Source organism: Amphiprion ocellaris, chromosome 5 (genome assembly GCF_022539595.1).
Source record: "Amphiprion ocellaris isolate individual 3 ecotype Okinawa chromosome 5, ASM2253959v1, whole genome shotgun sequence".
NCBI classification, from domain to species: domain Eukaryota; kingdom Metazoa; phylum Chordata; class Actinopteri; family Pomacentridae; genus Amphiprion; species Amphiprion ocellaris.
In genome coordinates, this window is record NC_072770.1 from 2,002,255 (window position 1) to 2,017,736 (window position 15,482).

General features: G+C 42.0%; 1 protein-coding gene across 4 annotated transcripts in view; it reads right to left on the reverse strand.

Moving 5' to 3' along the window:
- Window positions 1-3,869: 3,869 nt before the first annotated feature.
- tasora (transcription activation suppressor a) overlaps window positions 3,870-15,482 on the reverse strand; it is a 38,337-nt gene continuing 26,724 nt past the window's right edge. For 3 of the 4 annotated variants that reach the window (XM_055010391.1, XM_035940902.2, XM_023294087.3), the window contains 5 exons: window positions 15,249-15,357; window positions 14,272-14,450; window positions 14,024-14,173; window positions 10,659-11,415; window positions 3,870-5,656 (listed from right to left, as the gene is read on the reverse strand). In XM_055010391.1, the coding sequence (XP_054866366.1) occupies window positions 5,167-5,656; window positions 10,659-11,415; window positions 14,024-14,173; window positions 14,272-14,450; window positions 15,249-15,357 (1,685 nt within the window). In that variant the 3' untranslated portion in view covers window positions 3,870-5,166. The remainder of the gene's footprint in view (window positions 5,657-10,658; window positions 11,416-14,023; window positions 14,174-14,271; window positions 14,451-15,248; window positions 15,358-15,482) is intronic. The other variant, XM_023294089.3, reaches the window with a different exon arrangement.

Consider the following 15,482-nt stretch of genomic DNA (forward strand, 5'->3'; position numbering starts at 1 on the left):
GTGCACAACGCTGGCTGATGGGGAGTGAATATTTATGCAATCATTTTAGGCTTTATGTTTTCAATTAATTGACAATTTGTAGAATTTTTTTTTTCATTTTGACATGGATTTTTTTGGTTTCATTTTGTTTTTTTTGCAAATTCTTGATTAAAAAAAAGCATCAGCAGCTTGGCCTCAGGCTTGAATCACCCCCTGAAGCTTTAAAGTTTATATGGGCTGCGTTTATAGACTCAAAAAAACTGAAGCTGATTAAAAAAGTGAGATTTTTTAAATAAAGGTGACTTCAGGTCAGGGTAAATAAGAAACTGAAAGTTCAGTGCTATATTTCAGTATACAGAGGAAACATTTTCTGGTATTTTTAGTGCTGTGAGACTAAAATGTAAATGATCGTCTAGTCAGACTGAACTTCAACACACTGAAACAGTAAAGGGGATTTTCTGACATTTTGCTGACCTAACAATACATAAACTAGTAGAAAAGAAATCAAATATTAAACAATCTGACCTTTACCCATAAGTTGGAGATTGACTGATCATCAGGCTGGCCAATTATCAGATCCAACATTCAGTGTTTTCTGATTATCGGTATCAGCTTCTTTAAAAAAAGAAATATGTTAAAAATACACGATCTGACTGACATCTAACTGCCGACATGTCATAAATAGAGGAAAATCAGTTGAAACATTGTCTTCATGAACTCTGGGTAAAATATTAATAAACAAGAGCATTTTAATAGATGTGTTTTATCAAAAACTGTGACACATTTTTGCAAATTCATCTCAGTTCCAAACATCTGTTCTTGCTCTCCTTTATTAGTAACCATCAGTATTGGAAAAGAAAACATCAGTCGTGCCCAAATAACAGCTTCTACATGTTGACTCACCTGGTTGTCTATTAGTATTTCCTTTCTGATAAAAGGAAATGATCGATTTAAAAAATGATTTATGAAACAATCATAATAAAATTCCTGCGCTACGGTCATCCAATGAGGTGTGAGGGGAAGGGTGAATGAGAACCAATGAGAAGAGGAGTATGGGGGCTTCTTCATATATAAAAGGCAGTAGGCCTGTCCATTGGCCACAACGTTGAATAGAACTCACCATGGCTCAGAAAATGTTGGATGTCCAGGGGGTTGTGGTTCCCTGAGCGAGCGGCAGCAGCAAAGCTGAGGCCTGGAATGACTGGTTGGTGACATGTGCTCCTGTTAAGCCCTGAAGACACAATGTTCATCTCCTTCTCTCCACTCCTGGTGGCCTTCTAAGTTAAGGAGTGGGAGGTTAAAAGCCTCAGGACAAAGATGAAAAGGTCTTAGAACAGAGGATTATAAACCCCTAAGTTAATCATTAGATCTCTTTTAAAAAAAAAAGAAAGGAGTTTATTGTTTTATTGCTTTATTGCTATTGCTTGTCCAGACAACGAGGATCCCAAACTCTGAAGACAGAGCAAGGTCAAACTCAGGTCAGAGCAAAACATGCACAATTTTGTCTTATTAGATTATTAAAGCTTTTCTCTACGTTCCTTAATAACCAAACATTCAAAATGACCATCTTGAACCTTGTTAGAGAACCTGATCATGTACTCGTTTTCCCTTTAATCTTCAATAATGCTCATTCTGTGGAGATGAAACTCTGAGGTGCTTTACAGGCCCTGAAGTGAGCCTCTTGTTTGTTGATTTTTAGCCTCTTTATAATTCCTTGGGTGAGGCTCAACTTCCAGTACTGTGCTTCTCTTAAAACCAATTTAACCAACTTTGCTGACTACAAACTTTATGAGAATTATGTGAAGCCACCAAGGCAACAATCTTGGCACTGCTGGAAATTGGTCTGAGTGAGAGACAGGTAGAGAAAAAACTGAAGATCTCCAAGACAGCTGTTCATTACACCAAGAAAAAACAAGCCCAACATGGTTCTACCAAACTGCTAGCTGGTCAGGAAACATCTTTCTACCCACCAGATGACCGTCACTCATACGTTCCTGTCAGGAATCGTCCTCAGACCTCCAGGGACCTTAAAAATGAGTGAACACTGTGGAGAAATGGGACTTGTTCAGCAAGGAAAGTTGGAAAGTGACTTGTTGAAGCTGGTCTGAAGTCACACAGGGCAGGAAGAAGCCCTTCATCAAGGAAAGGCAGAGGAAAGCCGGTTACTCTTTGCTGGGATCACAAGGATTGGACTGTTGATGATTGGACTAAGGTTCTCTTCAGGGATGAATCCAGTTTTCAGTTGATGCCCAGTCCAGCCAACTTACTGGTTAGGAGGAAGCCTGGAGAAGCTACAAACCAGACTGTCTGGCCCTACAGTAAAACATGGGGGTGGATCAGTGACCATCTGGGGTAGTTTCAGTCTGAGTGGAACAGGGTCAATGAACCAGGTCATGTTTGGGGCTACTCTAGAAAACAGTCTTCTTCCATCAGCTGGAAAACTCTTTCCTGCCTCCAATGACTGGATTTTCCAACAAGACAATGCCCCTTACTGTTAGGGAATTCTGCAAGGTCAGGAGAGGAACTCAGGAGACAGACTCAGAAACACTCTGGAGACTCAGGTGGCTTATGTTGAGAGTAGGGTTTTACTGACGTCAGGAGAAATGATACAACAAAGTAGCATTCATGCCAGCATTTGTCAGTACCAATTCTAAGGAGTCTCTCTTGCCTTGGGTACTTATACCACTTGGGAGGCGTACCATGTTTATGTTACACTCTAGCTCAGGATCCATCTGTATAGTGATGCAATATAACCTTGTAGTTCTTATGTTGTCGCCTGTCTGTCTCTGGGTCAGATTAGGGAATAGAGAGCTATCTGGGAGAACCATGAGTCAAGGGTGACCATTTGGGATGACTCAGCATTTAGGCTGTCATGAACTAACAACAATGAACAGTAAACAATAAGTACCTCAGTTGTGAGAAAGTGAGTAATTTTTCCTTCACACTTACAACACAGCAAGGTCAGTTAAAGCCTGGATGGAGAACCAGAACATTGGAACCATGCCTTGGCTGCTCAATCACCAGATCTAAATCCAACTGAAAACCTGTGGAAAATCATCAAACTCTAAATGGAGAACCACAAGCCCCAAAACAAAGCAGATTAGTTAGAATTAGTGCAACAGGAATGGACTGCTGTGACAGCAGAACAATGTCAGAAGCTGGTGGAGAGCAGCCAAGACGCATGACTGCAGTCATCAGAAACAATGGTTATGAATCAGTACTAACTCCTGTGTGGATCATGGGACTAAAACAGACAGAAAAGAAAACATGGAATCCTAAAAGCTGTTTATGGCAGCACAATGCCATAGCTATTGATGACTGGTTATTATCTAGAAAACCATGGAAAATGTCTGATATCAGCTCTGAAATTAAACTCTTATCAGCTATTTTTGGTCTAATATTTTTTTTCAGTGACTATGTGCCAGAGTAACATCCAGATGAATGCCAGGACCTTCGTTTAGACGTCAGAACTGTACTGTCCTGGTAGCTCAACTGGCTGAGCGGACGGCCCATAAACAGGGGCTACAGTCCCTGATCCATGGCCATTTGCCACAGGTCCTTCCCCCACTCTTCTCCCCACATTTCCAGTCTCTTTCTCCACTGTCATCTACAATAAAGGCCAAAAAAATACATTAAAAAAAGGGAACTGTACTGGGACACAATGATGGATGTTATTTACTTCACCTGTCAGTGGCTGATCGTCTTTCAGAACTCTGTGTATTTTAGAATGTCATAAATAATAAAACAAGTGTGCTCTGAGGTTTTCTCACCTGTAATGACCAAAGCTTTGGAAACTCACATAATTACAATAAATCCAAATGTAGTTGCTGACAAGTCAACAAGCAGTTGTAGCTCCATCTAAGATCAAGAAAAACTCGAGGCCCAATCACTGGTTTCTGCAGGCAGATTTAATACAAAAAACCTTATGTAAAAAAACAACAACATAAAAATGAGATTTAAGTTAAAACCAGTCTGTTACAGAATCTTTTCCTACATACAACAGCAACACAAACAGCTCTGGGGTGGCAACAACACAATCAGTACAAAAAAATGCTTTTTACAAGATATAAACAGCTGGAAGACGTGTAAAGCAGTCTGTCTTTCTGGTTCCATTACAGATGTTTTGTTTCAAGTTCTTCCACAGTTTTACTGGTTTTCACAAACAAGCAACTCGTTACCTTGGTGGAGAAAAGATCCTCAGGACTAAATCCATTCCAAGAAAACATCCTCTGTGTCTAAAACAAAAAAAGCGTCTTTCTTTTCTTATTTCGCCGTCAGTCACAACCAAAACCGTTGAAGTGGTGTTGTGTTTAAGGAATCTGGGAGTTGGGATTCCACCTCTGTCTCAGAGTAGTCCTACTGGAAACAAAGAGGCTCCTGACCTGGGACCCTACATTCATCAAGAAGATCTTCTCTTTGGGGAAGAAAACCTTGTTTGTGTCGTGGCAGGCGGAATAAACTGCTGTGGTTGTTTTTAACCATCATGTACGTTCAAAAGCTGCGATAAGGTTTTGCTCTTCACCGTTTGAAAGGCCAGCAGGCAGTAAACAGGTTTCCACTGAGACCCAGCATGCTTCAGGTTTCCATTTTTGCAGGTGCATAAATGTCTTCTACATCTTTTTGACTCCACACTCTACAAACCACAGCAGGATTAGTGTTCATTACTGCTTTGAAAAGCATTTGTAATCAGAAAAAACAACCTTTTGGTCCAGACTGAAACCACATACAGAGGAGTGAATTACTGCTCTCTCTGGGTGTCTCTAGTTAGGAATAATTTGTACTAGCTTTAATGGAGGATGCCTCTCTCTGTATAAATTAAAGTGAATCATTTTGTTTGGCAGCTGCCTGCCACCAGTCATTTTTGTTTTAATTAAAGCTGCTAACGAGTAGCGGAACATTCAGCTGCTTTGACTCCAGTTTTATTTATTTATTCAAACACATAGTCTCTTCTGGTGTTTCCCAACTGTAATGATTAAAAAAAAAAAAAAATTTAAAAAAAAGCAAAAAGACCATAAAAGCAGTGAGTCTGTGTTCCGGCTGCTGAACCCTGATGGACTCCCTCAGACGGAGCATCCTCCTGGTTTACCGATGAGAAATAATGAGCTGCACCTGTTTGTTTCCGGGATGTTTTTAGTTTTCTACCTGAATAGCAGCAGGGTGAGGCTTATGTTGCAGTTAAACCTGCTCTTACATACCGTTGAAACCCCCTCCTCTCTGCCCCCCTCTGTACCTGCTGCCACCCTGACCTGGGCCATGGTATCCTCCCAGCAGTCCAGGGCTGCTGAAGTCCCTGCCAGGCTGCTGGAATCCCCACACCAGGGCAGCAGCACCTGTGGGGCCTAAACCCCCTGACCATACCGGCGGGGGCCCCAGGATGCCCCTTATCCCTCCCAGGGCAGCCAGGGGCCCCAGCATAGGGCCCGGGGAGAAAGGCTGACTGTGGAGTCGAGGCAGTAGGGGGGCATGCAGGAAGCGGCCGCCTCGATGCTGGCTGTGAGGTGGGTGGGACAGATTCAGCTGCTGTTTGCTCAGATGCCGCTGGATTGGTTGTGGCTGGGGCACAACAGGACTCTGGTCCTGGTCTGTTACCATGGTGATATTTCCAGTTACCGTGGTGCTGTTGCCCAGTGGTGCTTTGTCAGCTCTGACTGGCTGCTCCTGGCCTGAGTGTGTGCCGCTGCAAGAAGCAAACAAGAGGGTCATTGAGAGCAAACACTGTGTGGAGCCGAGATTAGAAACAGCAGCTACGTGCTACATGCTATGTGTCCACTAGATGCATTTTTTCCGCATGTAAACGTGCTGCATCTCAAAATCACCTGCTTTCTCTTTTATTACGAAAACAGCTCAGCGAAAAGTATTTCTGAAAGTTTTCAGGTGACAAATAATCTGTGCAGCAGCTGAATCTGTCCTGGTTTTAGCTCAAGGACGGCTAGTTTAGACGTTTGACCAAAGTTCCATGTGGCATGTGTCAGATCTCCGCACGCCACATCAAATTTGCATAAAGTAGAAGTAGAGTCTATTTTATGCAAATGAGCTGCGGGGAGATGCACCAGATCACAGCTTGAAACATACCGCAACCGGACCAGCATGCAACACGGGGCGTTTCAAACAGACAATGAATGGGATACAGGAAATTGCTGGATCTAGTGGACACATAGTGTTTAGTGTTCTCTTTTGTCAGACACCTTTACTTTATTTTTTACTTTATTTAACCTTTATGAAACCAGGAGAAATCTCGTTGAGATTAACAATCCCTCCTCCCCCCAAAAAAATGTACATAAATTTTCAATTAAGTTATGAAAAACAAGTACATGTTGTGGAAATGGCTTCAAAATTTTGCAATTTAGATGTAAAAGCACTCAAGGAGATTAACTCGGTTAGTTTCCAGTCTTTCTGCAACATATTCCAGGCAGAAGGTGCAGAAAAAACAAAAGCATTTTTACCCAGTTCAGTACAAACATATGGAACAGAAAGCAACAAATGATCTTGTGAACGGAGAGAGTGAAGATCAGAACTTTTCTGTGCAGTTAGAGAACAAATGCAGGAGGACAGTAGTCCAAGTATTGCCTTGTATATGAAAGTCTACCAATGATGGAAACTTCTGGTGGCTAAAGCAGCCATCCCACCTGAGAGTAGAACTCAGTGGTGCATCAACACTTTTCATTCGTAATAAACCGCTAAGAGGCAAACAGCGTCAGCCATTCGAAGACATTGAGCAGAAGCATTTATATACAAAAGATCTCCGTAATCCAACACAGACCAAAAAAGTTGCAGCAACAAGCCGCTTTTTTTTTTTTTAACACTAAAGGAAAAACACAACTTGTTTCAAAAATAAAAACCCAATTTCAGCCTGAGCTTCTTCACAAGATTCTCCACATGTATTTGATCCCATACAGGGAAATTTGGCCTTTTTTAAATATCTCAGCTTGTTAGGAAGATGGAATCAGCCAGGGTCAACAGACAGACTCACCCAGCAGCTGGACCAGTGTAACCCATTTTTCTTCCAGGGAAAATGATGCTGGATATAAAACCGACCAGATGGACCACATGGAACACATTTCTGAAGTTATTTTGGAAAAACACCCCCTAGTGTCCAAGATTTGTAATGCTACAAAAATGTCACTGGGCGTTTATAGGAAATTCATTATAGATTATTTATGTTGTTTGACAATAAATCCACCTGACAGTTTCCTCTTTAGAAACACAGAGTTGCTTTTTTATTTGAACAAAATGGCCTGTTTGTTAATAAGGTTTATCAACAAATTGTTATTCAAATTTGTTTTACAGCACAAAAATGTGCAAACTGAAGAATAAAACAGCCTCATATTTGAGGTCTTGTCAAAAATATGCTATTGCTGTAGAAAACTGAGCAACACATATATGCAGTAAACTTAAGACTTAGTGCAAAAACAAAACACTGAAGGGAACCTGAACATTTATTTATCATTTATTATCCACACCACATCTGAACTATTCTTTTCAGTTCTTGTGATAGTCTAGGCCAGCGGTATTCAACTAAAATTCAAAGAGGTCCAGTCAGAGAAAATATATTGAAGCAAAGGTCCAGAACATCATAATATCTAATTTGAGTTAGTGTGATATATGTTGATGTAACCTGGTAGTTTTATTAGTGTCTGCATGTAATCAATAACTGACCATCAAATCAAATAAATTCAGTACAGTTCAGAAACATTTTGACAACATTCATTAATAAATACGTTTTATATAACTATTCATCTTAAGATAAAGTGCAGAACTTGAAAAAATGACTGAACAACCTGAACCAACTTATATACATCTTTAACAATTCCTAAATCTCAAAATTTAAACAGCTGAACCCTTTTACATTTTTTCCTGTCTTCTATCACTCCTCTCATACCTCTGCTGCTTAATGGGAGAACTGAGCTGCAGCTTGTCCTGCCAGTTTTCTGAATCGTGGTCTGAACGGTGTCAGGGTCGTTCTCAAACACATTTGGAGCTCATTGGTGAGTCTGGAACCAGATTTAGTTTGGATTATGTTCATAGTTGAGAAGTTGGCTTACAGCTGGATGTTGAGGCAAACATGGTCAGCATGTGACTGGTCTGTCCTCCCCTTATCTGTCCCTCACCTCTCAACTGTTTTCTGAAGGCAGAGCTGCGATGTTTAGCGTCTACTATGCAGAGACTTCATTGGCTGAGTAGCGTCACGTGGGATGGCTGAACTCGTACGTGATTGGTCTGTGTGTTCCTGAGCTGATAATCTAATGCCGTAAACACTGGAAAAGCCGCGCCAGTAAAATAGAAGCAACCCGTCAAATTAAAAATCTCTTTACAATTTACCAATTACAGGTCCAGGTCCGTATATGACAGCGTCTGGGTCTGGATCCGAACCACCAGATAGTGACCCCTGGTCTACGCTGTATGGTAGCATTTGAAACAATTTCTTTCCTCAGTGAAGCAAAGTCTTACATCGCATTTCACATGAGAGTGGTTGTTGCATTGATTTTGCAGAATTTGCAGCGGCCGCGTTTGTCACATTTCACATGCCAGTGTGCAACGTTGTCTGTACGAACATCAGCTGGAACTCCAACACCAACTCTCTTGGGTGGTGGTGGAGGAGATGTGGCGTTAAATGTTGGGCGACCTCCTTGTGAATGCACCAGAATCAGGCATGTGGCAACTTCTGCCTGGAAGATTCTGTCTGGAAGTTTCTTTGTTTCTGTGGTTTTTGGACACCAAGTAGTTTAGTCACGGTGGTAGATCAACCATGCAGTGACAAGGCCTAACATAAGGGTTTGCCAGAGCAGGTAGAGGTACCACCTCCGTGACCTGATGTGGTACTTGTACTTTGTGACGCATGTATAATGGAGGTCTACTCCCCCCATGAATGTGTTGGACTCCTTCATAATGTGTGGCCTGTCAACCTCCACTGATGCCTTGCCTGATTTGCTCCAGCGTTGAGCTTTGTCTTGGGGCTCAGTTGCACAGTATGATGAGATCAAGGTGACAGATTTATTGTCGTACCACTTGACAATGACAAAGGGTTCCTCTTTCTCCACCCTGGCATCACAGAATCCTCTGCCTTTTTGGGCAAGACTTTTCTCATCTTCAAGCTGACAGCCAGTCAAGTGATTACTTCGGAGAGTTCCAAAAAAGTAGATATGACGCTGAAGAAGCTTGTGCTCCATTTGTACTGAAGAAAAGAAGTTGTCAACAAATACTTTGTAGTTCTGGTTTGATGGCAGTGTTTCATACAGTTTGATCACATCACCACCTCCCATGCCAAGTAAGTATTTTTTCCCAGTACCACTTTCGTAGATAATAAAATCACAGAGGATTCCAGAGGAAAAGCAGCGACCCCAAATTTTCCATCCCCAAGGGTGGGGCTTGCCTTTCACATGCCGTCTTATTGGGCAGTATGTCCCTCTGAAGGACACAATTTGCTCATCAATGGAGTTATGCTTCTCTGGTGTGATTTCCAGGCATTGTTTGCAAAACATATCAAGCCATGGGTGGCTCTTCCAACACTTATCTTGTATATGCTTGTTTGACGAGTCAGTGTTGTCCATGAACTGTAGAGATGCCAACAGGGTCTGAAAGCGGTTGCGTGACATGTCGTCAGCCACCATAGGACACCTTGTGTCATCTTCCCAGTATGAACGATTTCCTGGCATTTGGCAAAGACCTATGCGCAGGTAGAGGCCAATCAAAACCTCCAATTCTTTAACAGTCGTGTTAACATTGGTGTGACATTCAGACTGAGTTTAATTATTTGAGCAGCTCATTGCCATTTTTCTTATTGTGACAAATACGTCACATGGTATTTTCCATAACAGTTTTTAGGTTGAAGACCCAATGTGACATGTATGTCACAGTGATTTTTTTCTAAACTGGTTATATATCAGTTTATGAAAGGAATATTGTCAGAACAGCTTAAATGTGACCTTGGACATGTTATTAAAGGATTACAACTGTTAGATGGCCTGAAACTTACCTTTGTTGTCAAAAAAAAAAGCTTTTTAAAAGTAGCAAGTTCTCTTCCATGTGTTCACCAGGCACGCCACCATTTTGGAAGTGATGTCACAGTGACAGCAATTCACACACTGTCACGTGACTTCACCAGAATGTTAACTGGATGTCACTTTGGGACCTCATCAGTTAAATTCAAGAATAAATCTCTATTTGGAACTTTCCAGCAGATGTAAAGAGTGTGTGACACCTGTGTCACCATGGGTCCGTCCATCCATCCATCCATCCATCCATCCATCCATCCATCCATCATCTATACACTGCTCAATCCTCATTAGGGTCGTGACTCACAGGGGGGCTGGAGTCTATTCCAGCTGACTTGGGGTGAAGGCAGGGGACACCCTGGACAGGTCACCAGTCTGTCGCAGGGCTACATATACAGATGAACAATCACACTCACATTCACACCTACGGACAATTTAGAATAATCAATTAACCTCAGCATGTTTTTGGACTGTGGGAGGAAGCTGGAGAACCCAGAGAAAACCCACAGGGAGATCATGGAAATGCCACGCAGAAAGATCCCAGCAAAGTCGGGACGCAAACCGGGGATCTTCTAGCTGCAAGTGCTAACCACCACGCCACTGTGCAGCCACTGTGAGTCCTTTAGGGTAAAATGTTACAGATTCCATCATATTACACTGAATTCTGACCAAACCAGTAAAACTGACCTCAATCCGCTGCCGTCTGCAGAACCAGCTGTGGTGCTGCAGGTCGATGCTCTTTGCTGAGCTGCTTTGGAAAATGCTGGTTCTCCTCGCTGATCTGCTCCTTTATCTCTCCTGTGATTGGCTGAGTCAGTCCGGTTACTTGGTCCCGTCACTGCGGTTGCCTTGTGATTGGAGGACAGGGTAGACGTATCACTATTCCCAGCTCTCTGATCTCTGTCCTCTGCTTCTCCTCGGAGCCCCTCTGTGGGAGCTTCCTGTCTCTCCTCCCCCAGCTCTGGCTGCAGTGTGGAGTGAATTAAGTCCAGAGTGGCTGCCACCGCCCTACCAGGAGCAAGCTGGACGGAGTCATCAGGACGTCTTTCATTAGGAGGAGTGGTGGGATTGCTGCCTGCACCAGTCGGCGTGCCAGTAAAGCTCTTGATTGGGTTAATGCTCAGCTCTGCCTGCAGCTCCAGCAGGTGCTGTTGATGTTGAAGCTGTTTCAGCTGCGATTCGCGTTCTGCACGCAACTGTGAGATGGCCTGTCGGAGAACCTCACAGTCTTTATCTGAAGGAGGCTGCACCCCATCCCGACAGGAGGAGTCTGGGACAAGCTGATTGGAGAGGTGGGGGTGAGAGGGGAGGCTGGAGCCGGGCTGTGGGAGGATGCGCTGGGGTTGATGGTCAGAGGACAGGGAGTGGATTTGCTCTGGGAAGATGGAGGGAGAACGTTCAGAACCCAACACAGAGTTCCCATGACTGAGCTGCCTGCTGTGACCTGAGGAAAGACGGGAACATTGAGTAGAACCCACACTCTGACAGTAGAACTGAGAGGCAGCGACACAGAAGGAGAGACAGTAGAACATAAGTGGAGAGAGGAGAATTCAGAGAAACAGTGAAACAGAAAAGACAGCAGAATAGGAGGAGAGACAGCAGAAGAGAGGAGTCACATGAACAATAAATAAGAGATTCCTTTGTGAGATGAAAGATATGCAAATGACATCTGTCCATATGCTGATAAAACCACTGTAACTACTCAATGTTCTCTGCAAAATCAACTTGCTTATACATATAAAAGTAATTACCAGGATACACAGCAAACGAGATGCAGTCTTCAACAGTAATTAACCTGTAATGTTAATGATCTTCTCACAGTGGTGGGAAATTAAAATAATCCGCATAGCTGATCTACATGATGGACCAACTTATTCACTATAGTTATGGTTAGTCCAGGTGCTGAAAACAGCTGCTCAGCTGGAACACATATCCACAAATACTGTTGCAGCAACTTCAGCAGTCCAGGAAATCTATCAAGAATTAACTGCCTCCTCTAAAATGGATTTCTTCTCAGTGCAGTGTCTTCGATACTCTGCATCACCGTAGTAGCTACAGCTGCTCTCTGTTGACACTCAGCTCCCAGCCTGAGTGAAACAGTAAAACATCTGCACTTACACGGTGCTTTTTAATCTGTGGTTCTACAAACTGCCACAGATACCAATTAGACAGCAGGAAGGAGCGTTCATTTCATGGACCCTCACAGAGGGTCAGCAAACAAACCTGTCAATTGCCAAACAGTAAGAGGCTCCACCTGCTGGTGCAGCCGCGTCATACAGTAAATCTGACATGTACACTACCAGTCAAAAGTTTTAGAACACCTCAATTTTTCCATTTTTTTGGTTGGAAATTATGCATATTAATGTCCCATTGTTCTCTGAAATGAAAGCAAAGAACAAATAAACAAATGAAATTTAAAAAAAAAAAAAAAAAAATCAATTCAGGAACCAAAATGTGTTCTAAACTTCTGACTCATCAAAGTACCACCTTTGGCAGATATAACAGCTGAACTCACTCATGGCATTCTTTCCACGATGGAAATCAAATATTCTTCAGAAAGTTCTTCCAACTCTGTAGCAGAAGTTCCCATAAATGTGTGGTTCTTGTAGGTTGCTTTGCTTTCACTCTTCTGTCCAGTTCATCCCAAACCAGCTCCATGGGGTTTAAGTCTGGAGACTGTGCTGCTACTCCATGTTTTCAAGCTCACCATCTGGTTCTTTGTTCCTAAGGTAGTTCTGGTTCTTATGTTCTGGGTCATTATCTGCTGTAGGATGAACCACTGACCAACTAGAACATACCAGAAGGTTCTACATGGAGCTGCAGAATGCTGTGGTAGCCGTTTAGGTTCAGGGTTCCTCTCACTCTGTACAAGAACCGACCCTGGATCCAGCAGAACAGCCCCAGACCATCACACTTCCTCCTCCATGTTGGACAGTTGATGTCCCACACTGAGGAACCATCCTTTCTCCTCCTGGACGACTACAAAAAATTCCAAGAAACTGAGACTTCTTACTACGACCACTATGAAGCTGATTGAAGCTGTTGTCCTCTGAGCTCCTATCAACAAGCTGTTGACTCTCATAAACTTGTCTTCTGATCCTCTTGTGGCTTTGGTTCTTCCAGACTTCTTCCTGTCAGAGTTTCTCCAGTTTCTGAGCCTTTTGATGGAGAAGAAAACTGGACAGACTGACACCTTGACTTTCTTCACAGTTTCTCTGTAGGAATGACCTATATTTTTAAGTGTTATGATGGTCTGTCTCTCTTCTATTGTTAATTGTCTTTTCCTCTCCATTTTATAGCAACACACTACTTTCTGCAGTACTTCCTGTTCTAATAATGCTCTGGAGGGTTCCACGATGTGTTCCAACACTACTTTATGCAGACAGAGGGGGGTGGAAGGAATCTAGAAAAGTTGGGACACCTGTAGGATTCAGTAGCACCAACTTTCAAGGCTTCATCAACCTCCATTTCTGCTGAACAGCTTTAAGTTGCGAACCCATTTCTGTTCCCTGAAAAAGGGCCTTTTTGTATAATTCTGAAATGTACATTATTTTTCAGTTTTGGGTAACCTTACCTTTTTTAACCTCTGGCAGTTCACCACTTACCTTTGGACCATTTCAAGCTCTTCTCTGAACTTGAACTACTTGAATTTCAATAAAAAAAAAAACTGAAAATTCGAGGGTTCTAAAACTTTTGACCGGTAGTGTATGTCTCACATCTTTTGCCTTACTGGTTATTGTATTTTAAATCAATTAAAGTATTTACTAGAATAATCATTTAATTATAAATCATTAATATCCCTATGTTCACCACTTTGGGTTATGACCAAACAGTAGCAAAAATGTTTATGGTTCATTTGCAAATGTTAGAATGTTAACGTGCTGAAGTGTGATGGTAGCCACAGCATAAAGATTTAACATTAGGATGTTAGCGTCATTGAACTCAAAGCATAGTCACTCATAGGCAACATAGTTCATGTAAGGTACATTTTTAAGAGGATCTTCATATATTGTAAATGAAAAAGATAGAGACATCAAACTGCCATGACTGACCTTTGGGAGCCAGCAGATCATCTATGAACGGCTGCTTGTCCTTGATGTTATGGCAACCAACCATTCTGGTGAAGTTGTGCAGAATCTCTTCAACACTGGACACAATGATGCCCTCGCTGGAGTAGGCGAAAAACTTCTCAATATGATGCTCTGAGTACAGAAAAAGATTGTTGAAGGAAGCTACGTTAAACACAAATACACTGTCAAAATATAAGCCTGGAGTGTCAGTGCTGCTGACATGTACGAACCAGTGAGGAAGACTGTGTGTCGGTACTGTGTGTATCGGGCCTGAAGCTCGATGAGACAGTCCAGGTCGGGTGACTGATGGTTCATCATGTCGCAGTGATGATACGGGAGGAACTCCACAATTTGACGCTTCTGATAGGCTGTCAGCATGTCCAGTAGGTTGGCTGCTTCTCTCCGGAACCTGACAACCACACAAACACACAGACGCACACAAATTTAACTGTGTTTGATCTGCATTCAAAGTGCAGGAGTATACCGTACCTGTTTCTGCAGGAATCTGTGCCGGCTTACAATTAAAGTTGTTCATTAGTTGGAGAAAAATAAAGTAGTTTGGGTTTTGCTGTTCACGACTATCATCAGTTGCATATAGTGTTTAAGCCTGCGGTGGCTTTATTTTATGGTTTGTTTTGGGAGAACTTCAGCTTTGCCTGTGTGTGAATGTAAATCCACAACTGACATATTAAATTACACACTATTCTGGACAGGTCTGCATATCATTACAAGTCATGTTTAGCAACAGACATACAGAATTTAAGAAATTAAAAATACAACAGATCCAGTTGCATGTCACATAAAAATGGGAGCTTCTTAGGATTTCAAAGGTTTGAATTTAAAAAATTACAAAGTAGAAAGAAACTAGCGACAGTGACACATCTACTAATGCTTGTATATTGACACTGCTGATGTTTTATGGCATTTATGCTTCTGTCTCTCAAATACTAATATGACAATATATATGAACTATTAAAACACAAAGTAGCACAGACATACAATGAGTAATGTTTTGGGGTTTTTTTTTAGCAATTTTGAAAATAATATGATCTACAGTGATTCCACCATAAGCCTGTAAATCAGAAGAGACAAACCATGTAGAAGAATATTGTTGTCAGCCAAGCTGGAAGGAACGATTCAGTTACATGTCATTTAAAATATTACAGCGTCATCTAGTGTCTGTTGTGGTATAATGCAGAATCAGTACCTGGCTTGTTCTTTCAGTCTTTTGTGGGTCTTGCAGTGAACCTTCCACCTCCAAACACTCTCTGTGGAACTGTGCTTTTCCAGGAACATCAGCAGTGCAGCCAGTTGCTCTGCAGAACAACACAACATAATAAATGCAAACAGTATTCATGAGCTTGTCTCATCATTTAAGACAAGTTATGCAAACATTTTATTGTATTTCATAAAAATAGAATTTTCTCAATAAATAAAAAAT